The sequence below is a fragment of the Numida meleagris genome, chromosome 4, assembly GCF_002078875.1.
Source record: "Numida meleagris isolate 19003 breed g44 Domestic line chromosome 4, NumMel1.0, whole genome shotgun sequence".
Lineage (NCBI taxonomy): Eukaryota > Metazoa > Chordata > Aves > Galliformes > Numididae > Numida > Numida meleagris.
Genome location: NC_034412.1, coordinates 63,803,841 through 63,827,358, shown reverse-complemented (window position 1 = coordinate 63,827,358; position 23,518 = coordinate 63,803,841). Strand labels below are relative to the sequence as shown.

Genomic DNA, 23,518 nt, shown 5'->3' with positions numbered 1-23,518 from the left:
CTGCACGAGGACTGTGGCACCAGCACCTCCCTGTGTGTGTCTTGACAAGGACTGCTGCACACAGGGTGCTTGAAGAGCCAGCCACCTGTAGCATCCCCTAGCATTAATTTGGCCCTACTCTGTTAATCTGAGAAGCTTTCTCAGCTTTGTCGTGGCTGTGTTAGGAGGACACTTAAGAAGGGAGTTAAAATAAATATTGGCTTAGCCGCCTTCATCTCCTAAGGTTTAAATGTGGAGTGCTAAGAACACGTTGCCTCTCGCAGGGAGCATTTACACTGCTATTCAGCACACTCTGATGCTACATGTTCAGTTTATCACCTCTAACTTCTGCGAGATGCAGCTTTGCAGACAAGCTTTGTGCTTTGGTAGGGCCCTGAAACAAGGCTGAAAACTGAAGTTTCAGGAAGATGGGTCAAAAAGGAGAGGAGGAGGAGGAGAAATGAGCAGGAGAATGATCCGCTCTGTCACCTGGTGGGAAGGAACATGACAGCGACACGATTCAGAAGTTAAATTCTTGCACTTTCTGATTTAAGGAGAGGGTTTCTGTTGAGAACTTTTCTAAAGTGGAAGCGTTTGGAATAACTTAATATGAAATGCTATTTATACGTGCAGTTAGGAGTTTTAACTTTTTTTACAGAGCCACGAGCATGACATGAGGCTTGTTTACTGATTTCCCCCTTCCTGTGTTAGTCTTTGGACATCTTTCAAATTTGTAAATATGCCTCTGTAGAGCAGCTCAGGCAGTTAACATGTTTGTTATCGTGAAAGTTAAGTTAATGGCCTGTAGGTGTAATTTCAAGTAGTGAAATGCATTACTGCAGCTGTTCAGCTCTTTAGATTTTGAAGTCGAGCAACGTGTCAGATTAAGTTCATCTCACCAGTTAAACACTGGCATGGCTATTTGATGGTTTTCCTCCCCTTTATTTTAAGCTTTTGGGTGGTTCTGTTTACTTGTGTGTGTTGCTGGCTACTCTGTCATTGCCACGGGGGTGGGAGGAGTTTTGCTGCAGCTCTGGAAAGAAAGACTGGAGTGCTCATGGGCAGTTCAGGAGAGCAGAGCTTGGCACTGGTCAGACTCACCCTTGGTGTGTTCTGGTGCCATGGTCTCCAGCTTGCTTTCATGCTGCAAGCTGTGATGGAGATCAGTGTGCCCAGGCACCTTCTGTGGCACTGACTGTGGGCCTCCATTGGCAAAGCTGGAGGTGATATTTCAGTGGCTATGTAGGATTAGTTGTCATATACCATGGAGATGCTTGGCTGTTACTGTGTTGGTGAGCAGATGTGTAAGTGCAGCATGTATTTGTATGCTGTGCTTCTGACAAATAAATAAGCTACCTCAGGGGTAAATCAGCCACTCTGGAATGCCTAATTTTTGCTGTAATTTTTCTGCGAAAGCAGTGATTGACATCTTGAAGAGCAGTATCCTCAATTGTCATCTTTTCACCTCAGTAGTTGGACAAAATCCACACCTTCTTTGACAGCTCTGATTAAGGCTGCTATGCTTTCAGTATAATGTTTATGGAAATCCAACTTAATTTTATCAAGTTGGCCTTTTTTGGTTATGAGTTGATTTGTATAGCATGACTTTTTCATTCTGAGAAGTGTTCAGCATTTACATAGACACATAGTTTTTCAGGCGAAGTGTTGTGTTTTTTGGGCAGGCCTTATTATTACTACACAGAATTTTATTCACAGAAGGATGTGGTTCGCTTTGGTAGAGTCCCTGATTTGTAATGCCCCAGCTGTTTGGTGTGTGCTGAAACCTTGGGGCTGCCAGCTATTTCACTTCCTCTTGCTTTGCACATGTTAGCTCTGCTCATAGAAATGCTCTGCTTCCACTGCTCTTGGTGAGGATGAGTTCCTCTTCCTGTATCGTGATGGAGAACAGATGTGTTAGTACAAAATCGAGCTGGAAGTTGCCATTTTTCTTGTCTGTTCCTAAACAGTCTGAGCCAGAAAACACTTCAAGGGCTGATTTAAAAAAAAATTTTTTTAAACACAATCTATTTAGATACCAGATTTGGCAGTGCAGAGAAACTAAAATGGATTTGCTTTTTACAGCCATTCATATACATGAGATTCCTGGTTTAGTTCATGCTGTGGAGATCTGTACCAGGCTGCCTGCAACCACGGGAATTTCAGCTGCTGTTGGAATCAAAGCCTGAGTTATGCTGTTTCTTGAAGCTTTTTAAAACCAGATTCCCTTGCAGTTGCACAGTCTCCTTTAGCAAAACTGTTTCTGTGCTGTGTTGGGTTGCTGGTGTGGTGACAGTGTCTCCTGCAAGTGGTATGGTTTGTATTGAGAGAGTAAGGAGGGAGCTGAAATGGGAAAACTGATTTTTACAAAGCTTTAGTTCTGTTTAACATCGTTAATTCAGGATGTGTCCCACTTTTATGTGTGGGATTCTCTTAAATTTTATATCTTTGCAATAAAAGTTGTGTGTAAGCTGCAAGATGGGTTTGCAAATGTGCCTGCGAAAAGTGTTGTAGGCTCATTTTCTTTCCATGGTAGGAAATGATGCATGCTTGTTGCTGAGGAAAGGATTCTTCCTAGTTGCTAATTGCAGCTGGCTGGAGAACCACTGGGTTTGGTTACCTGCAGAAAGCAGGGCAGTGAGGATTTTTGGTTTTGTCCTTCCCAGTGTCATCCATATCTGCCAAAAATGTTTATTTTAATACTCTCAGCTTACAAGCTGTTGGCTACATTGTGCTTCAGGCTGGCCCTAACTTTGTCCTTCCTTCCTGTTAATTACTTCTAGTTACTCTTGTTTTCTTCCAGGTTGCCATACCACTTTTAGTGTTTCTCATTTCCAGTTTGTACTCTGGTTTTGGATAGTCTGGAGAGTATCAATCTAAATATGTCCGAATAGCCACAGGATAAACTAAAATGTTTTTCCTTTTTTTTTCCCTGCTGTGTTTTAACTTTTTTGCCCCCTTCCAAGATACTCCACCAAAGTAGCAACCCCAGGACATCACAGGAGCTACAGAAGTGGGTTATCACTGAGTGTCTTGTGCGGTTGAGTATTCCACTTAAACATACTTTGTCGCTGCTGTGTATTTGCAGCCTGCGTGGCCCCTTTGGAAACTGAGGTATAATTGAAGCTGAGAGCTGGGAATAGTTTTTGGCCACTGGGTGATCTTTCCCCCTCTTCTCCTTCTGTTTCTTACAACAAAAGCTTGCTTAATGATCCAAACCTTGTTTTCTAATTCAGAAACCTTGTGTTTTTTCTGGAGGATGTCACCTACACCACACACACCTCCCTGAACTGTATGGAAGTGATGTTCACTCTTACATGTATTAACTTACAAATGTCTTCAGTGGGTCATTTAAAAGATCCTAGTCATCTACTGCAGGAAGTGTGCCTATCTCAGCAAGTTCGTTTCATTGCCTTTGGATACCGTGTCTGTGCCAGAATAACAGAACGGTGCTAGGGATGGCTGCTGAATGCTTTCTGCTCTTTCTGTGTCTGGCAGCTGGGAAAGGGCTGCATTTGCTCTGATAAACGTGCTTTTGGAGAGAGATGTGGGAGATATCTATCTAGGAGGTACATACTAGAGATACGTGTGTGTATCATGGAAATTCATCATCCTTTGTGCTTCTGTGCATGCTCTTTCTGTTTGGTATTTTACCATACATTGTGAAGAGCATTCTCATGTGGCAGCAAAGTAATAGGCTGTGCTTCTGAAAAGTTTAGAAATAAGTGTCTCTACTTATATCCAGCAGGCAAAGGGAAGCGCAAATATAGGTACCTACCTGCTGGTAACGCTTCTGACAGTGTTGATGTTTTGGGTGGATTTTTCTTAAATTTAGAATGGGGAGAGGAGGAGTCATGCCAAGAAATGGTACCTGTATGAGGCTCACTGTTGTTGTAAAGGAAATAACCGGAAATGATGCTGCGATTTCATCTTGAGTGGTGCTGTGATAATACAAACGTTGCTGTGAGTACATTTTTAAGCCTTATGGGATGAAGAACATCCTGGCCCTGTTCCTTCCAATGCTCTGTGCAAGGCTTTTTTCTGCGCCTGTAAAAAGACTGATTAATACTAAACCTCTAGAGAATGTCTGAGAAATTTGCTCTGCAAATGCCTTGGGTGCTTTGAATATTTTCCACAAATCACTGCTAAAGCACTAATATTGAGTGCTGTTTACAAATGTAGTGAGTGTCTTAAGAACATTAGTCTCTTCTAATAATGCTTTTTTTTCTTTTGATGTTCTTTTTATGTATTAAAATCTTGTTTTGAAGCTTAAGGGTGAAAAAATTTAAAACCCGTAATATCTTATTTCTGAAGGGGTGGGAGAAGAATGAAAGAGATTGATGTTTCTTTTGTTTCGTTGTTTTGGTTTATTTTTTGTGGTGAAGACTTCACCTTCTGAAATCCTTCCTGTACAGTTAGGCTTTTCTCACTGGAGAGAAAGCAAGCAGTACACCTGTTCTCAGCATCTAGTTAGACATTAAAATCTTGATTTTTATTTTATTTTAAACCACCACCCTCCTCCAGCTGAGGGGAATGAGCTAAAGGAAAATTGATGGAATTGCTAGAGCCACTGTTGATTTCTTCAGGATCTCTTTCCACTCTGGCAGCAAACTCGCAAGTCGACAGCAAAGATGAATTTTTCGTTGGGTTGCTGGTTGGCATCAGGGTTACTGCAGCCAGGTTAGAAGGCAGTAAGCTCTTCTGAGCCTGGAGGTGTTCCACAGTCACTTCCGAGCCTCATTGTAATAGTGTTAATTATGAGATAACTCTGTTCAGGCAGAACCCTCTGTTCTCTTTTCCAGAAAGATTAAAGGGAGACACAGGCTCTCTCCCAAGCTAAGTGTCCTAAGCTAAAGCAGTGAGCCCAGCAAACAATTAAGCCATTTGTTCTCTGAACTGGAATGGGGTGGCTGGGCAGAGGACAGCTCCCAGGCCTGTCAGTTACTTGCTGTGACCTTTTCCATCCTCGTCTGACTCATGCGTCCTGGATCGTCTTGACACTGCACATGAAAGTGCAGGTATTCTTGCATGCCATCCGCAGAGTGCTTCGTGTCTGCCACACTGACTGCTCTTTAATTCCTGCAGTGTTGGGGGGGATCAGCGTGCTCTACAAATGTGCTGCTGTATGCCATTTGTAGCTGATTGAGTATATGAGGAATTTGTGGTCGGTTCACTGTGAAGATGGATGGCTCCCAGGGAACACGTGATACAACATTCACGATCCCCAGGGGTTGGGGAAGTGTGGATTTAGACTCTGAAGGTTGAGTTCGTCGCTTGTAAAGTAAATCTCTCATATTAGGGTGGCTTTATCTGCTATAACACAATCGCTGAAGAAGAGAATAGAAATTAAGAATGAATATCGATTGGCCACTTGGCTGCTGAAGGGTTGTGTCTTTTCTTCTTGGTCCGTGAACCAATTATTCATTCACACCTGGCTGACTGGGGGTGAGCAATCTCATGCTCTGTGTGGCCGTGTCAAGCATCAGCAGGCAGTGCGTGTGTAAACAGACAGTTTTGTGCTGGTGTGGTGGTGCACAACCTCCTGCTGCTGGGGAGGGAATGTGTAGTGCTCTCTCAGATGAAAAAAGAAACGTTCACTGTGAAAACAGGAAACTTTCTCTTCTAGAGGCTGCACTTATCACAATGAGCAGATGGTGCATCTTCAAAAGGACAGAAAAACTCAATACATTATACACAGACAGGATCGTAACTTTTTTCTTAATTTCAGATAAGCAGTTTTGAAGCAATTATCTTGTAATTTGATCTGTGGTCATTTTAGGTCAAAATTACTTCAGCCTTCACATTCTAGTCAGATGGAGAGGAGATATTATGTTGTCTTATATGAGATGTTTCATTGCTCTGCAATACAGGTAACAGTTTCATCTTCCTGCTCTCTTTCCATTATTGTTCAACTGTAGAGAAAGAGACCATGAGGTTGATTTAGAGATCACAAAAACGTCTTTAAATGTCTTGTGTATTTGCCCAAGTGGAGGAGAGATTACATTGTTCTTCTTCCTGACAAATCAAATATAGTATATCATGAGGAAATCAGTTTGGGCAGAGTGCTCTGCTGTGCAGAAGGCAAATGTTCTCCATGGAGGGTGCAGTCACCTGTTGGGCTGACATCCTTATGCTGTAATGTTCACAGAACAGTGTTGCTGTGGCTTTGTTCAAGTTTTCTGTATTTTTTTTCTTGGATCTGTCTCAGTCTCTGTACCTTCTCTTGCAAACTATCTCTTACTTAATATTCTTTACTTGCTTTATGAACCAGCCTCTCAGCAGAGCAATGCCACATCCCATAGTGCAATCTGTAGAAGACAGACATTTATTTATTTAGTAAAGCCTTTCCCTCATCTTTACCTATGGGCTTAAATAACCCCTGAGCACCTGCCTTCCTAGGGCCCTCTGTGGCCCCGGTGCTCCACACCTGGCCTCTCCCACTGCTGGCACAAACCTGGCCTTGCAGCAGGGGCGTCTCTGAGGGCTGCAGTTGTGGGGCAGAGAGGGAGTTGGTTGTTTCCTTTTGTTGCAGTGGTGGGTTGGTAGGCAGGTGGGACGGAGGCTATGTACTGAAGTGATTCTTTGGGAGTGGGGCGGAGGTTTGGGCTAGCCTGGGCTATGCAGGTGAACAGCAAATAGACAAGTTTAAAATTAATCACAGTTTAAGAAGATGTATTAGAAAGTCTAAAAACATTTGAGAAGATGGCAAACCCACTGTGTAGCCACAGGGTAGCTCAGTTTCCTTTTCTGCACATCCTATCTCTGCCATGCCCTAGAGAATGAAAGAAGCTGAAAGAGGAGTTTGTGAACAGTAAAATGAAAATAATTACAAAAATAGAAGCCTGGTGGAAGAAACACACCTGTCATAAAAATGTGATGTCAGTAATAGTGGGTTCTTAGAGCGCTGTTGTGCTAATATTGGTAACGAAAAGCAGGAAATCTGGGTCTGAGCTGGCAGGGGATTGAGGCACAGCGACTTGTGATCTTGAGCTATCTGTTTTCTTCTGCTACCACACAGGAAGGTAGAGTGTCTCTCTTCTGACTGCCTCTGGTATCACTTCACTACCTGTTCAAACAGGAAAAACTGAGTCAAGTATTGGAGCTCTTTTGTGAGGAACTTTTGTGTGCAGTAACTAAACCCTGTTGTTAAATCCTACATGGAATGTGTGCTAGTTGTGAGTTTTCTTTTAGTTCGCACATTCTTGTTTAACTGTTTGTGCTGTCGTCTGTATCCTGGATTCTTTTTCATGCTTTCTCAAAGGCTGCTTTTAAATGACTCCCAGACTATTCAGCTATCATGGTACTTACGTTTGTGGCATACGTTTTGGCAGCTTAGCAGCTTACTTGTTGGTTTGGAAAACTTTTAGAAGCTATAGTGTTCTCACTTCAGTATCTCAAAGCATAAGCCTCACTAAAGGTGCAGCACAAGGAACTGGAAAGGTTCAGAATGGGTGGACTCCTGGGGGCTTTGATGTGGGAGATGACCTGCTGCAGAATGACTCAGTTTGGTTTACACTTCTCTACGCCTAGAGAGTTCTGATACAAATCTCAGAGGATTCCTGCCAGTGTGTTCCTGGGTATTTGCACCATGGCAGCATCTTTTACTTGCAGTCAATCCAGCTGGTACAGTTTCTCAGCTAGCTGTAGCGCCTTTCAAGCAAAAGCAGCTTATTGTGAAGCAGGTGATGCCTTTTTCTTCTTTTGCCTCCAAAGCTGGAGCTAGCCTCACTTCATTATGCAGACACTTGAGAGTTTTGCAGTGAGATTCCCATCACTTTTTTCTCATTGTAATCTGTTAGTTGTGAGAGTATGCTCTGATGTTCTTCACTGTAGTCATCTAAAATGAGAACAATTTGTATCTGAAGCCATAAAGTCTGGTGTGCTGTAGGATATGAAAGTGTAGTTCATATTTAGGTCTGCGATATTTAGCCAAAAGCCAAGGGTGTGTGTTCAGTATTTGTAACCAGTCTTTCTGGTGTAATGAAACTGGGTATGCTTGCAGCATCATGGCCCAGAGCTGTGCAGCTTCAGGCTCAGTGTTGCAGTGCCTATGGCTGCAGGCATCCTGGAAAGGTAAGTGACTGAGCTGGGTCAATTAAAAGAGCCCAGGCCTCGTGCAAGTGCATTGCAGCTGTTAAGCCATGCGTGCTTCTGAGAGTACTGACCCCCAAACTATCCTTCATGGCAGTGGAAGTGTAAAGTGAGAATAATCTATTTATTCTATCAGGATCACACCCTGATAGGACTGTAGTCTGGGCAAGCCATCACTGTAGTGCCATTCTTCAGCACTTCATAAAGCTTGTTTCCTTGTGTGGTGGTTGCCTTGCATTCTGCAATGGCTGTCACTCCTCTGGTGAGCATTGATGCAACTGTCTTCAGGGATTCTCTGCACCAGCTGATGAAAAATGTGTTTTTGCTGCTTTTCAAATACGAATACGCTTTGGGCTTGTTGGGGGGACAATCTTATGAGCGTGTGCTGTAATGGTTTGTTGTGGAGTACATCTGCTCTCCCTTGGCATTAGCCATCAGTAGTTTGTAGTTCTCTTTATGTATTACAAAGCTTTTGTGCAAGTTATGAGTATTCCTAACTGTAGTGCTGCAGGTAGCTGCATGCAATAACATAACTTCTGATAGCATCTATTTTATTATGAAAAAGCTTGAACGAGGAGACTGATGTTGATCATTCACATGCTTATAATTTTGGATGCTGTGCAATTCAAGCCCTTAGGTACTGCTATTGGCCTTTGTGGTTTTCCTAGTAGTTCCTGGGTTTTGGAGGAAACTGTGGTGGCAAGGGAGACAGGTGTCATCCCATGACTCGAGGACTTGAGCTTTAAGGAAAATACACGGCACCTTTTCCAGCCTTCAGAGGGTCAGGGTCTGCTGTCTGAGCACCACAGTGCTCCAGGGCAAGCCAGCAGGAAAATCTCATGTACAAGTTCAGAAACTATGGTTGAGTCCCAGCAGCACATGTGCAGAGGAAGGGAAATGTTGAACAAAAGTGCTTATTCAAGGGCAATGGTGAAAACAGCTGTTGGACTTTGGTGTTTATCCCAAACTACCAATATTTAGTGGGTAGTTTGTGTTGTTACTGGCTTGTTGCACTTTGCTCAATGTAATGTGTATTCTGTGGCCTTTTTATCTCCTCATAAGTGTAGAGATGTTCAGGATATCCTGTTTATATTAAATAATTGTTTTGTAGCATTAATTAATGCCTCTGCTTAAATATGGGTACGTGGTAGATTACTTCAGACTTAAGCTGCAGCAAGTAGATGTGGAAGAAGGCAGATTGTTCACTGAACTTAAATAGTGTTATTCTGCATGAAAGGAAAATACAGACATAGGGAAGACAAGCACAGAGACTGGTGGGTCTCTTTGTGTCCTTCGTGCCCTCAGAGCAAGTGAGCGTAGAGATTTTCAGCACGTTCATTAACTCATATCAGATCCTCCCTCATGGAACTGGCAGACAGCAAAAGCACATGGCAGCAAAATGTTTGTATCGGAGACTGTGACTGTTCTTTTCCGTGAATTTTCTTCTAGCATGGTGAACATTTGTGAACATGGCTCTTTTATTGCTAATTACTTTTTTGCTCATTTGCTAGACTGTTAGTAAGCCATCCTTGAAGAAGTCAGATGATCTTTTGCACTCCAGGAAAGCTCTCTTGAGTTACAAAGGTGTTAACTACAAGATACTGCAGGTTGTTCAATGTGCTGTTTTCTCAAGAAATGCAGACGTTTTAATGGTTTACAAGAATTCTCCTGCTGTGTGTTTGTGGGGAAGATTGCTCTGTCCAGCACCAGTCCTCATTGCAGCAGAGCAGTAGGTGGTGTGAGCTGGTCCCAGTTGCTCCGTTCCCATAAGAAGGGTGGCATGTTGCTGATGCTGGAGACCTGCATTTCCTATGGCAGGCATTTCCTAGTCAAAGCCCTAGAGTTGGTAAAGTCCAAGCAACTGGTATTAGTCCTTGTTTAAGAGCTTTGGAAGAAGAAGAAACGGGCCATCACTTTTTCTCATCTGCTGCCAAATGCAACATAATGGCCTGTTTTGTGACCGGTGCTGGAGTAAATTTACTCATGCTAATAATGTCCCTGGTGAGTCCTGTGCTATCCAAGGAATACAGCGCTTCAGCAGCTGTTGCAATGAGGAGATGTGTGGAGGAGCCTGCTGGGGTGCTGTCCTGGTATTGCCCTGGTGGAATAGCAGATTGTGAAATTCTCATTTTAAAAAACAAAACTCAAACAATTCTTCTGTTGGAAACAGTGTAATTATGGGTTCTTGCTGCACGTTAGTGACAGGGGAGGGCTGGCCACCCTCTGGAGGAGGCAGCACCAGGGCTGGGAGGTGCCAGTGTTCAGGGCTGCCTTCTGCTGACCTTTGCCCATAGCCACAGGGACCAAGTGTTGGCTGATGACTTGTCTGTAACCAGCCAGAGAACACTTAATCCATAGCTGGGAAATGTCACCCCTCTGTCTCCTCCAAATAATTTCAAAGAAAGTAGTCTGCTAGTAGGAGCTGTTTGCTCCCAGCCTGCACTGGTGGGTATGTTGTGCTACCAGCTTCAGACATCAAAGTGTCATGCTGAAGCGTAGGTGAGGGGAAGCAAGCTGGGAATTAGGTTGACATTGTTCTGATAGTTAATTATTTACCCACAGCAGGCTGCTCCTGGTCTCATTTTTCTTCACCCCTCAGTATCCTGAGGTAATAAACCATGCAGGCATCCTGTTTCTCTGGGATATGGCTGCAAACAGACCTGCTTCTTGTGCAAGGACAGCCAGTGGCCAGTTCCTGGTTCAAAACACACTGAATGTTTGTTGAGAGCCACTGGAACACCAATTTGCTGCTTGGGAGCAGCAGAGTTGGTGTAGCACAGTGAGAGAAATACGGTGTTTGTCTTCAGGCTTCCTGTTACTGCAGAGACACTGATCATTGAAGGGAACTCACAAGCAGTGTCCGGGTTAAAAGCTGTAGAGGTTAATTTATTAGAAAAAAAAAAAACAGATTAAATACGCATAATTGGCCTAGGCAGTAACTACAGAGGTTCATAAATCAGCAAGCATGAGAGGTAAGAGCATAGAAAATAGAAAGGAACTGTGCATGTGGTTGGGGATAAGGCTGAAGTTAGAAGGAAACTTTGGATATCCCATGTGTGACTCCTCACGAGTGAAATGCTCTTGTCTATTAAACACCTTCCCCAAGGATAGGATGAGAATTCATTACCAGGCATGGAGCTACGCTAGACAGCAATCCAATAAATATTTAGAATGAAAAATCTTGTCCTTTTAGGGTGATCAGATCAATGTATTGAGTCTGGCTTCACCCTGTGACATTAGTCACAGTCAGCGTTATTTGAATCTGTTGTGAAGGACACAGAAAGTGTCATGCTGTGCTGGGTGCCTGCAGGCAAATGTGCGTTTACAAGCCCGGCAGTGTCCCCACCCTCTGCTCATCTCAATGGCAGTGTCACAGTCAGCTTGGATCTCAAGTTTACAGGACAGCCTACTCTGTTAGCTGTACTTCATCAACTCATTGGGAAGGAAAACCCAGCGTTAGACAAGGGAACGGGTCTTGTCTGTGCAGCCACAGGAGAGGAGCTGGGTGCTGAGCTAACCCTGTGCACTCTGCTTGTCACTTCCACTCGTTGCAGCTCTTTTCTGCCCTTAGCAAAATAGCTGAAGGCTGTGAAAGTGGATCTCCTAAAGCTAAGTTGCTGAGTATCTTCAGTACATGTGCCCATTGCAGTGACAGTTGTGAGACAAAACAGAACTACTGTGTGACAAAGATATCAAACTGCCATACTTTGCAAAACCCACATTAAATGTCATGGTGTAGCGCTTTTTCAAAGATACAAAGAATGATGAGCTATTGTTAGCAGAGGAGAACTGTCACTTGAGTTCTACACAATAACATATGGCAATGTTTCATCTTACTGGAGAAGTTGAGAGATTTGCAGTGGGATAGGTACAGTGTGCACCCCTTTGTTAGAAAGATGCTGCTCTGAGGAGGCATCTCGACCCCAAGCATACGATTCTGGGCCATGTGAAGGGGCTCCTTGCTAGTTGCTGGTGGCCTGGGAAGGGAGGAAGGGCTGCATTCCTATGTGCATATGCACCTCCCTGGCTCCAGCTGGCTGGGCACAGGCAGCGCTGAGCATTTAAATCCATTGGCTCCTGCCTTCCTTCTGGTGGCTGTTTGCAGGGAGGAGAACTTGTATTGTTTAATTTATGAAATAAGGAAAGCCTTATTAGCTGTTACTCCTGTTTTTTAATCTCATAGGCAACAAGAAGGACTGTCTTTTTTACTCAGTGCAGCAGTATGCTGGAGAAGCAGAACAGATGGCAAGCAGAAATCTTTGTGATCCTGCACTGAGATCATTTTCTTCCAGTTGCCAGCTTGTTTGTTACTGGTTGAGGACACTGGTCAGGTGGGTTTGGGTGGGCACTGGGATACATGATAGGTCTCTCCCCAGTGCGAATGTCTTTGTGTTCTTGGCTGGTATGAATGAACATTTTCATCTCTGGATATTTCATGATATCTCTTGATAATGCTTATTATGATTCTCATCTAATAAGCTCCTATGTAAAGCTACTGGAAATCTAGCAGGAAGGAGCAAGGAACAATAACAGCAAGTAGAGATGGCAGTGAAGAAGCCTGGGGCTTCCTACTGGGATTCAGCCTCTCTGCCTGACTGGCACAGACTGGCAGCCCCATGGCTGCTGCTTGCTTCCTGCTTGGCACTTGAGGCAACACGCAAGGTCCTCTTCCTGCTATGTGCATTAGGATACTGGAACACATCCTGGGGCTGATTGTGAGGCTGGAATGCAAGCACTGAGGTTCTGCAAACAATGAACATTGTTTGGCAGTAAAACAGAAGTAGATCCTGTTGGCTTAACCCAAAATTATGTTCCTGTTCCTTACCAGAATAAAGTTTTGCAATGAATTAGGAGTTGGCTGAGCACAGTCCACATGGTTTTCAGGGCTGTCTAGTTTAGGCCAAGGGAAGAGAAGGCATTTGATGTTGCCTCTTTTTCCATGGGAGAAGTAGTCTCTGAATCCCTTAAAGGCAGTAAATTGTTTTCTTAGAAACTTCTGACTCCACTTTGCCTTCATGTGAATGTTACTTGTAGGGCAATATGAATGCCCTAATTATGAAACAAAAAGCAAGCAATTTTTTAAATGATGCTTGCTGATTGCCTGGAAACTGCCTGCAGCTGACATCTTAAGATTTCAAAATGGAAAGGAAAGAAATTCAGCTTTCACTGTTTGACAAAGGCTGGGGTCTGCCTGGTAGGCAGTTTTGTATCGAAGCAGGTAATCATGCATGATACAATGAAGGTATGAAATGACAGGCTAGCTTGATCAAGAGGAGAAAAAAATAAGCAGTTTCTTCTGATTGCAGGGAATCCTTAAGCACTTATTATCCTTGTGCTGTATGAAACCTTTTGCTATTATCCCTATTGCATTTCATCTGTGATTTATCTTCTTGGAGCAAATTCTTTTTGTAAAACTCACTTGAGAATTTGTCTTCTTTCTAAACAATGAGTCTGTCCAAAAGACACCATAGTCCATTTTAAATCATAATGATTCACAAACCCAAGATAGGAGCCAGTAAGGCCTAATGGAGCTACCAATATAATGGTTAGTAATACTTACTAAATTGTACTTATTCATAAATAAGATGTCAGTGAGGTGACAGTACAAGAGTAACTGTGAATTCAGGGATGCCGTGTGTTTTAGGAGGTTGTATAAGATGCTCCTACCCACTGATGTTTGGGCATCATAAGCCTGTAAAACAAAATACAATTACTGGTAAAATGTAGAGATTTCACAAAAAATATGGTGATGTCACTTGAATATGTTCAGAACTCATAACAATTATAGTTCAACAAAAATAAGGCGATCCATCTGGGAGTGAAGGATGCAAATGTCCCATGAGGCACAGGGGCCATGGAAATATGTGGTGTCCAGATCTGAATCCTCTCCTTAAAGAAACTACAAGAAGTCTTTCAAGAGTGGGGGGAAAAAAAATTAATAAAATCATAGAATCCTTAGAGTTGGAAGGGACCTCTGAAGGCCATTTAGTCCAACTCCCCTGCAATGAACGGGGACATCCACAGCTAGATCAGTTTGCCCAGGGCCTTATCCAGTTTCACCTTGAAAGTCTCCAGTGACAAGGCATCAACCCAATCTCTGGGCAACCTGTTCCAGTGCCTCACCACCCTCACTGTAAAAGATTTTTTCCTTATATCCAATGTAAATCTACCATCTTTGAGCTTGAAGCCATTTTCCCTTGTCCTATCACCAGAGACCCTGCTAAAGAGTCTGCCCCCTTCTTTCCTGTAGCTCCCCTTTAGATATTGAAAGGCTGCTACCAGGGCACTTTGCAGCCTTCTCTTCTCCAGGCTGAACAGCCCCAGCTCTCTCAGCCTGTTGTCATAGGAGAGGTGTTCCATTCCATGGATTATTTTTGCAGCCCTTCTCTGGACATGCTCCAACTAGACCTGTCTCTCCTGTACTGAGGACTCCCCATCTGGATGCAATACTCCAGGTGAGGCCTCACCAGCAGAGTAGAGGGGCAGCTTGACCCGCTAGCCATGCATTTTCTGATGCAGCCTAGGATACAGTTGGCTTTCTAGGCTGCGAGGGCACTTTGCTGGCTCATGTCCAGCTTGCCATCCACTGTTATATCTTCTTCAGCAGAGCTGCTCTCAATCCTTTCATCCCCCAGCTCGTATTGGTAATGAGGGTTGCTTCGGCCCAAGTACAAGACCTTGCGTTTGGATTTGTTGAACCTCATGAGGTTCACCTGGGCCCACTGCTCAGCCTGTCTAGGCCCCTTTGAATGGCATCCCATCCCTCTGGTGTGTCAGCTGCACCCCACAGCTTGGTGTCATCATCAAACTTGTTGAGGGTGCATTCAACCCCACTGTCAGTGTCACTGATGAAGATATCAAAGAGTATCAGCCCCAGTACCAATAGCTTTCCGAAAGTTTGGCTTCCTAATTTTACTCTTTATCTCTCTCATACCCCTCCAGAGCGTAAACTCAACCATAGCATGGTCACTACAGCCCAGGCAGCCTTCAATCCTGATATTGCCAATCAGTTCATTTACATTGGTGAGCGACAGCTCCAGTATTGCATCCCCCCTGGTGGAGCTGTCAATTACTTAACTCAGGAAGTTATCCTCAATGCATTCCAGGAGTGTCCTGGATTGCCTACAGCTGGCTCGCTGTGCTACTTTTCCAGCAGATGTCTGGGTGGTTGAAGTCCCCCAGCAGGACGAGCGCTTCCGATCGCAATGCCTCCTGTACCTGGAGGCAGAAGGCCTCATCAACAGGCTCTGCCTGATCTAGTGGCCTGTAGTAGACACCGATCACAAGGCTCCCTTTCCTGCCTCGGTCTCTGTCACCCACAGGCTTTTTGACTTGCTCTTGTCTGTTCTTTTGGAACAGCTCTTCACATTCTGTTCCTTTCCTGATGTAGGTAGCAACATCCCCTCCCCTTCTTCCTTGTGTGTCCCTTCTGAACAGCTTGTAGCCATCAATAGCCACACTCCAGTTGTGGGAATCATCCCACCAGGTTTCAGTGATGACAACTATATTGTGGTTTTCTAGCAGCACAGTAGCTTCCAGCTCCTCCTGTTTGTTTCTCAAGCTGTGTGTATTGGCACTTCAGCTGGGCAGCTGGTCTTGTCACTTTCTTAAAGGATAACTCCTTAATTCCTTTTAGTTATTTCCCTTGATTTTCTCCACTGCCTTCTCCTATTGCCCCAGCAGTCACTGCCTCATCCTCATCGAGTTATGTATGTGCTGCAGCGTTGCTGCAGCGTTGGTACCTCTCAAGGCAGCAGGTTCTTCAAGGCCCCTGCTAACACCCTGTCCCTCTAATACGGTTATTGGGTTATTGCGTTCCCACACCTTATCGTGGGAAGGCTCACTATCCCCCTTCACACCTCATTTAAAGCCCTCCCAATAAGCCCTGCTAGCTTTTTGCCAGCAAAAAAGCCCTGAAGGCTTTCAATCTAAGTAGCTTCTTCTACTCCACAGACACCTACTAAAAAGAGGTTTCTGAGGCTAAACAGCTGTTAATCTCTACTGAGGTTTACTGGCTCATCTGGGAATGTTTTTGTCAATCTGCTGCTATAGAGTAAAATTCAGAGTTTTGTGGTGTAGTCTTCCCAAAAAGCTCACTGAGACTAGTTATTGTTTTCTGAGAGACAACTTCTTTAATGACAAATGCCTTTTCAGTTTCCAGTTTATGTTGCTGTATCATTGCGTGGTCAGCTGGGAAGAGATTATAAGCCACAGGAGCAGAACTTTTTCTGGAGCTGGTCCCATAAAGTGAAAGGAGCAAAATGGATCTTGTAGTAGTTGGCCTTTGGTGGCACTGGACACAAGACTTGAACCTGCCCATGGCTACTTGGCCTGCTCCAGCTGTGAAAGGGTAGTGGAGGCAGCTTGTTGTGAACTGGGAAGACAAAGAGAAAGGAAACTTCACTGCTAAAACATGGGCTGTGGGGTGAAAGGACAGAAGCTTGTCCATTTACATTTGGTCTGATGCTTTTGGTAATGTAGTGATGGTAATGCTTAGAAAAGAATTTACAAGCAAAGAAAGCAGAAATGCCTGATGCACTCTGCAGATTCTTGAAAAGTCTGCTGTCCTGTCAGCAGCGTATCTCCTTGGGGACTTGCACATCCCCCTGCCACTCCTGCTCCCTGCAGCTCACCTGCCAAAGGAAGCCTTTTCCTCGCTTGAGCCAAATGCAGAGGCCATGTTCCATGGTTTTGCTTTCTTGCCCCCTTATTTTGGGATTCTTTTCAGTAATAGTTCCATAGATGCACTAGTTCCAGAGCGTTTTGGGATAATCTTCTGCCAGAAAAACCATATCTGTTCTATAGTGGTATTTCTGTAGGCCTGAGAAGAGGTGTAGTTCATGCCTGTTGGTTTCTTGTTCAGCATGACTTTGTGCTCCTTTACTTTAGAGTAATGATGAACAGGATTCCTCTAAGTACCTGGTAAGTTTTGCATTAAGAGTGCAGTCTCTTTTCCCGCCTGTCACATCAGTCCCTCAAATAAACGCCCTAGCAAATTAACAGAGGAAGAAGAAATGGAGCTGAAAGGTGCTGGGTGAGCAGTGAGCAGCACATATGCAGGTTTGCTCTGGGGGAGGCTCAGCGGGCACATGCTAGCAGAGGTGCCAGACCATTCAGAGCACATGGGGGGCTTTCATCATTTCCTGCTCAATAGAAAAGTTAAATGTGCAGCCTTATAATACAGGGTGAAGACAGATGGGTGGGCTGGGTAGCTCTACATATTGCAGCTGGTGTTGGTTGTTTTGACGAAAGCTGTTGCAGTTTTATTAAATTATGTTTTTAAGTTCTCTGGTTGCTGGCTGTGGATGTTCTTAGAGTGTCTGCCTTAGAAATGTTTTTGATGTTGCCCATCAGAATCTATTGGAAGGAAAACAATTAGCCTTCTGCTTACTTGCCTTATTATGCCATTGATTTCATTGGTTAATTCTTAACAAGGTTAAAAAGTATACTGACATCAGACTGACCTTATCTGTCCCTTCTGACCCATTTTTCATCAACTAATCAAAAGAAAACTGTTTTCCCTTTGGAAAAATACATGTTCACAGTTGCCTGTGCAAAATGCTATTTCTGAAATGCTTGGGTAAGTCTTGCAGCAGACCTTTAACAAGAAATGAAGGAAGAGAGGTATGGATGTTTATAATAAAGACATCTTTTTATGGTCTGTGTTTCAATAATTATATGGACAAATAATTACTAGAAATGTTGCTGCAGGTAAAAAGGAGAAAATACTTTAGTAGTGCAGCATTCAGCTACTTGCCCCTGGATTTGTGCTAAATTATGCCAGAACCAAGCCAGATGTGGACATAAGGCTAAGTATTTACTCTGTAGGCAGGAACTGTCTGCAGCAGAGATGAGATGAAAACTTGCTGGAGAGGTGGTGAAGTGGAAACAGCGATGCTGTTGAGCCATCAGCTTTCCTTTCTTCCTCTTCTCCTCCTTGGCCTGCTTGGCAGAGCTGATTGGCAGTGCATTACCTGCAAGCAAACTTCATGAAAACCAGGTGTGAGCCATGCCTGGGAGCTTCTCTGCTGCTGGTGGTTCTCACTGACCTTCTCACATCCCTCTGTCAGGCATTAGTTTTAAGCCTGGCATCAGTCTGATTTCCCAAGCACTTTCCTATTACTCAGCCAAGCTTCAAATGCCTTAAGGCATAGCTAAAATAAAGAAAAGCTTGAGAAAACAGTAATCATACGTTTTGTGAAGTGCCTCTTTTAGGTATATTAAGAAATCCCCTGCTTTTTATTGTTTGGGGCATGCGTACGGCTAGTCATATTCTAAGTAGAGAAGCCCATTCTAAATGGAAGTGTTGATGAGCAGTTCTGTTTTCTGAATAATGTCGTTTTTTTCCTATGTCCTGCAGCCTGCCTAATGCTTTCAACATGAGAAGAGTTTTAAGAAGAAAAGAAGAGTTGGCTAAAAATGTGGTAAATCTGCAAGCGTATTAATCTGCCTTTGCATCCTTCTGTTATTTCTCTTCTGTTATCTCTGCAATATAAATAAGCTTTTTCCTGACTGGCAATTTGAAGAATTACTATTTCCCCTAGAGATGAATAGAAGCATGTTTTTGAGAGATATGAAAGCAGCTGTATGCATTAAGATGTGCACTTTCTTGGACCTTTGTAGGAAAAGATTCAGCTAGTCCATTTCCTTATCTAATGGGATATATTAAAAGCATATTTTTGTAAAACAAAGTCTCTCTTGTTATCCTTAAAGTCAAATACTGCAGCATTTCCCAGGTTGGGATTTCTATTGAGAAAGCACAGCACAAGAACAAAGATGCGTTCAGTGGGAGAACTCAAAAGTCCCGTCTGTGCTGACAGACCGCTCTTTTCACTGCATCTTAGAGAGCAGATGGCACAGCTCTCAGGGTAGGCTTGCTTTTGTTTTTGATAAAACACAAGCACATTCTCCATGCTATAATCCTTCCCTCTCCAAATCTTACCCTCTTGGATTTGCAAGCTTAGTTCTAGGTGTTGTAACCTCGCTTCTGTTCCAAAGAGGAGGTAGGTTGGGAAGGACAGCACCTTTCAGACAGTTAGACTTGACTGAAACTGGATGAAGATGGAAGATTTCTGATACCTTGGATGCAAAGATCTCCTTCCTCAGTAGGAAGGGAAAGGGAAGAAGGATTGCTAAAATAGTAGGAGGAAGTACTGGATGATTCTTTGTGTTTCCCTTGGTTTTCAGTCTTTCTGAAATGTCTGGGGATAGTTGGCTCTCACATTGCAGCTTGTTATTCTGTAGTAAGTTAACTGCTCATTTTGCCTCTCTTTAGAGAATCAGACTGAAGTGGACATCATTCATATACAGAGGACTGGCTGTGTTATTGCAGATTTAAAACAAAAAACAAAAGAAAAAACACAAAAGAAGAATAAAGCAAACAGCAACAAAACCAACCAAAAACCATACCAGCTAATATGGAAAACATCAATAGTTCTCTACAGCATGTCTGTTGGAAAGCTCGCTGCAAGATGCCTTAAAATTACTGTATTTTACTGCTCCTTATTTAAAATAAGGGCAAAAAGCTGATGCTTAGTGGTGTACTGCATTGCAATGTGTTTTTCTATTTCAATTTCTTACTGTTACCTTAGAGAGGAGGAAGTGAGGATACAGGAGAACGTAGCATTAATATTTTTTTGTAAAGGCCACTCCTGAGTTTGTCTTGAGGCGTTATTGGCATTGTCTGACACTAGAAGGACAGACAAGCTTTGCTGCGGTGCGGCCAGGGCCACAAGGGCACAGCAAGCCCTGTGCTGGTGAGAGCAGCTGAGCAGGGAGCTGTGGGAGCAGCGTGCTATCTTTGCTGCTGAAATAACAAAACTGCCGTATCTTCTCAGGTTTCTGTAAGCCACATCAAAATGGTTTCAAATATGGGGTTGTTGGCCAGTTATGTTTTAATTTTTATAATCTTCTGGCATGGCAAGCCAAAATGAAATAAAGCCAGTGGTGCCAATGGCAACGATTCTGTGTTCTTAGAGAGTCTGCTAGTTAATTTTTTTTTGTAGTATTTCAAGGTAACTTTTTCATGAGGAATATATATATTTTTATTATTGCCTTCCCTACCTCCTTTGTAATTTTCCACAGAGCAGGAGTTACAATTTGTATTTGCATACGTGGTGCAGAGGAGGATAAGGGGCTTTAATGCTGCCTCCTGCAGTGATGATGGTGCTGGCTTCTTGTATCAAACTGGTCACGCGTAAATTTGAGCTTCAGTTTGCAGCAGCAGTCAGATGACACCATACAAGATTGCTTGCTGGAACAGCTACTGCCAAAAAATGCTATGTAGGTAGGCAGAGTGTTTTCGTTTTCCTTAGAGTTTATTTATTTTTAAAAATGAAGGTGATATTGCTATTCTGGTCTCTCCCTGCCCTGCTTAAGCCTTCCTTCCAGCTATGGTGGTGGCTGCCTTCGTTTCTGTGCCAGCGGCAGGGCGGTGGCTGTGCCGAACTGCTTGAGAAGGGGACAGTGGTTTTGCTGTAAGGGACAAGCTCGTGGCTTAATGGCTTCACTGAAACACGAGGTACAAACCTGGAGATGCAGAGAGAAGGATCCCTCAGCCAGTTATTCTTGCATAGAAAGGGCTCGTTATTGGGAACTCAGTTATATTCCATTGCACTGCAGGTTTTTTTAAATATCCATTAGAACAAACAAGTAACAGATATTTACAGTTGTATGGGAAGCTGTTAAGATTACACAAGGGCAGTTCTGTGTGTTTCAGGATCTTCTGTGAAAAACAGATCACATCTTGAATGTTGTTTCCTTATGTATGTTTCTAGATGTGTGTGTGTGTAATTGCCCCCTGTAGATGGGGTCTGGCAGGTGAGTACGAATGTGCTGTGTTACAGGGAAAGCCTTTTGCGCAGGTGAGGGCACGAGCAAGTTGCTGTGTGTGTTGTTGGCTTTCTGTCTTTCTGAGACTGCTACTGCTTGTGTATTTAATAATACTGGTGTGTTTAGGTATTTTGCTGTTTGTGTAGGTTTCTGACTACCTCCGGTGTCTGAAGTTTGTAATGTACAAATTTCTCAGTGTTGGATGTTCTCAGAGTGATTTATTTTTTATCTTCTTTAAATCCTGAGCAGTGCTTGTTCCAGGCAGAAACCCAGGGTAGAGACAGTACTTTTGAATAACACAGTGTATGACAGATTTATTTCTTACAGATAAATTCTGTGTTCATCCTAACAGGATATTCCTGTTCAAATAGTAGAGCTTGGGATTCTTTACAAACCAGTGAATTGAATGAGGATGACAGGCAGGTGAGGGCGGAGGTCTCCTTCCTTTGCAGTTTGCCTTCCCTGCTTTCTCACAGGGCTTTGGCTTGCAGGTTCCAAAATGCTTTGGCCTTCAGGAAGACATGCTGTGTTATTTCCCAGACAAGGTTTGGATGTAACCAGTCCTGATCAGCTCTCCCCAGTGCGCCAGCAGCTGTCGGAGAGGGGATGCTTCGTGCCTGTCTTCTGGGCTTTGGCAAGCTGCCTTGTTAGCATTGTCTTTTTAATGCCCCAAATGCCAATGCTTAGATTGTGATTAGAGGTGTATAGTGAAGCAAAGGAGAGTGCCATCAAGCTGTGCTGGTTCTTGTTTGTTTGATACAACTGAGTACGTTCTGTTTGTGATTCAGCAGTGAGACTGCAGTGAAGCGATGCATGTTGTTCTGGGGCTTGTTACAGGCTGTGTTACAGAGCTGCCGTGCCTTCGGGCACCACAATGTGGAGAGGGAGTTGCACGAAGCACTTCAACACTGCTTTATTTTTTCCCCTTTCTTTCCTTCCTTTTTTTTTTTCCTCTGAGTTATTTAAACTGTGCTATACAAAAAGTTTTAATTATAGGTCCCTTATACCTTTGACAGCACTTAAGTTTTCCAGAAAGATGGTTCTGCCTTTTAGATAAGAGTTAGTAAGGAAGGGGCTTTTCCAGAAGCACATCTTGCCTGCCAGATGGCACAGAAACAGATACCCACGGCTGGTGCTGCCTGTGACGAGTTACCTCGTATCCTCACCTTGCTGAAATGATCTCCCCATGTCTGTGCTGCAGGTGCAGCTCTGGAAGCACATCGGGACCTGGGCACGCCGGGAAGGAGCCTGCTACAGCACGCTGGTGCCCTCTGACGGTAAGGCTGTCCGCTATCGTCAGCCAGCTTCTCCGTGAGCAAGAGGCACGTCGCTGTCAATTCTCAGAGCAGGCAGGCGAGCACCTAACTCAGCTGGGCGGTGCAGCTTCTGCTGCGAGACCAAGTTCATTGTGTGTCACATGCGTGGAATCAAAAGCTTAAAATGCCCTGAGTTGGAAGAAACCCACAGAGATCACTGAGTCCAATTCTGGCTCCACTCAAGGGCACAAAAAATTCAAAACGTATGTCTGAGAGCATTGTACAAATGTTTATTGAACTCCAGCAGCCTGGTGCCATGATCACTGCCCTGGGCAGCCTGTTCCATGCTCACCACACTCTCTGATGAAGAACCTTTCCCTAACCCTCTCCTGACACTCCCCATGCCATTTCCTTGGGCTCTGTCACTGTCACCAGAGAGCAGAGCTCAGCACTGCCTCTCCACTCCCTGTGAGGAGCTGTAGGCTGCCATGAGGCCCCCCCCCCAGCATGTCCCGGAAGATATAACACTGTATTCAATAAGGATATGTACCATGTGGTGCTCTCTATTTATCTTGTGCTTTAAAAACAGCTTTAACTTAAGCTGCAACTTATAATACAGCTTTTTCACTCTTTTTGTTCTTCTTTTCTCAGAAGTAACTATTAATTACAGGCATGGTCTTCCCATGATAACTCTTACATTGCCTACAAGAAGAGAACGCTGCCAGTTCGCTGTTAAACCAGTGGTAGCCACAGTGGGGGCATTTCTGCAGGATGTACAAAGAGAAGATAAAGGAATTGTGAGAGCAGAAGTCTTTGCAGCAGGTATCTTCTATTTTCTATTCTATTTCTGTCTTCAGAATGAATTAATTTCTTTTCAAATCATCTGTACTTACCCTCTGAAGCATGATTTAAAATCCGCATCAGATTTGGCTTTGTTGCTGTTGAGATTAAAGCTTCTTTGATTTATTGGTGTTTTGCATTCAGTATCTGAGTCCTCTTGAGCTTATGTAAAATGCAGGTTGAACATAGTACTGCAACCTTCCCAGTAGATTCGTCTATTATCTTTTTCAGATAGCTTCCCTTCGTCATACTGTTTTTGAATAAGTGTGTCTCTTCTGGTTTTCTTCATCTCTTCCCATCCTTGTCCTCTGTGATCATTCTGAAAGGCAGCATGTCTGGTTCTGGAATGTGATGTCTGCCAGTTGTTCTGTGTTCTCTGAAGCTGGAAGAATGCTTGCCTTAATGCAAATATGAATTCACATAGAAAACATACTAGGAACTAAGCAAACAGAAAAGGCGTGTAGTGATTAAGGGCAGCTTTCTGGAGAAGTTTCATTAATCAGCTTTGGGTTGAAAGGAAAACG

General features: G+C 43.7%; 1 protein-coding gene across 13 annotated transcripts in view; it reads left to right on the top strand.

The window, feature by feature from the left end:
* Nucleotides 1-23,518, top strand: part of MCUB (mitochondrial calcium uniporter dominant negative beta subunit) — a 40,162-nt gene that overhangs the window by 5,773 nt on the left and 10,871 nt on the right. For 4 of the 13 annotated variants that reach the window (XM_021396450.1, XM_021396449.1, XM_021396453.1 and 1 more), the window contains 3 exons: nt 18,428-18,491; nt 22,100-22,175; nt 22,806-22,976. In XM_021396450.1, the coding sequence (XP_021252125.1) occupies nt 18,447-18,491; nt 22,100-22,175; nt 22,806-22,976 (292 nt within the window). In that variant the 5' untranslated portion in view covers nt 18,428-18,446. Of the gene's footprint in view, nt 1-4,641; nt 4,995-8,485; nt 12,399-18,427; nt 18,492-20,378; nt 20,588-22,099; nt 22,176-22,805; nt 22,977-23,518 lie in introns of those variants that run through there. The other 9 variants (XM_021396451.1, XM_021396448.1, XM_021396447.1 and 6 more) reach the window with 7 other exon arrangements.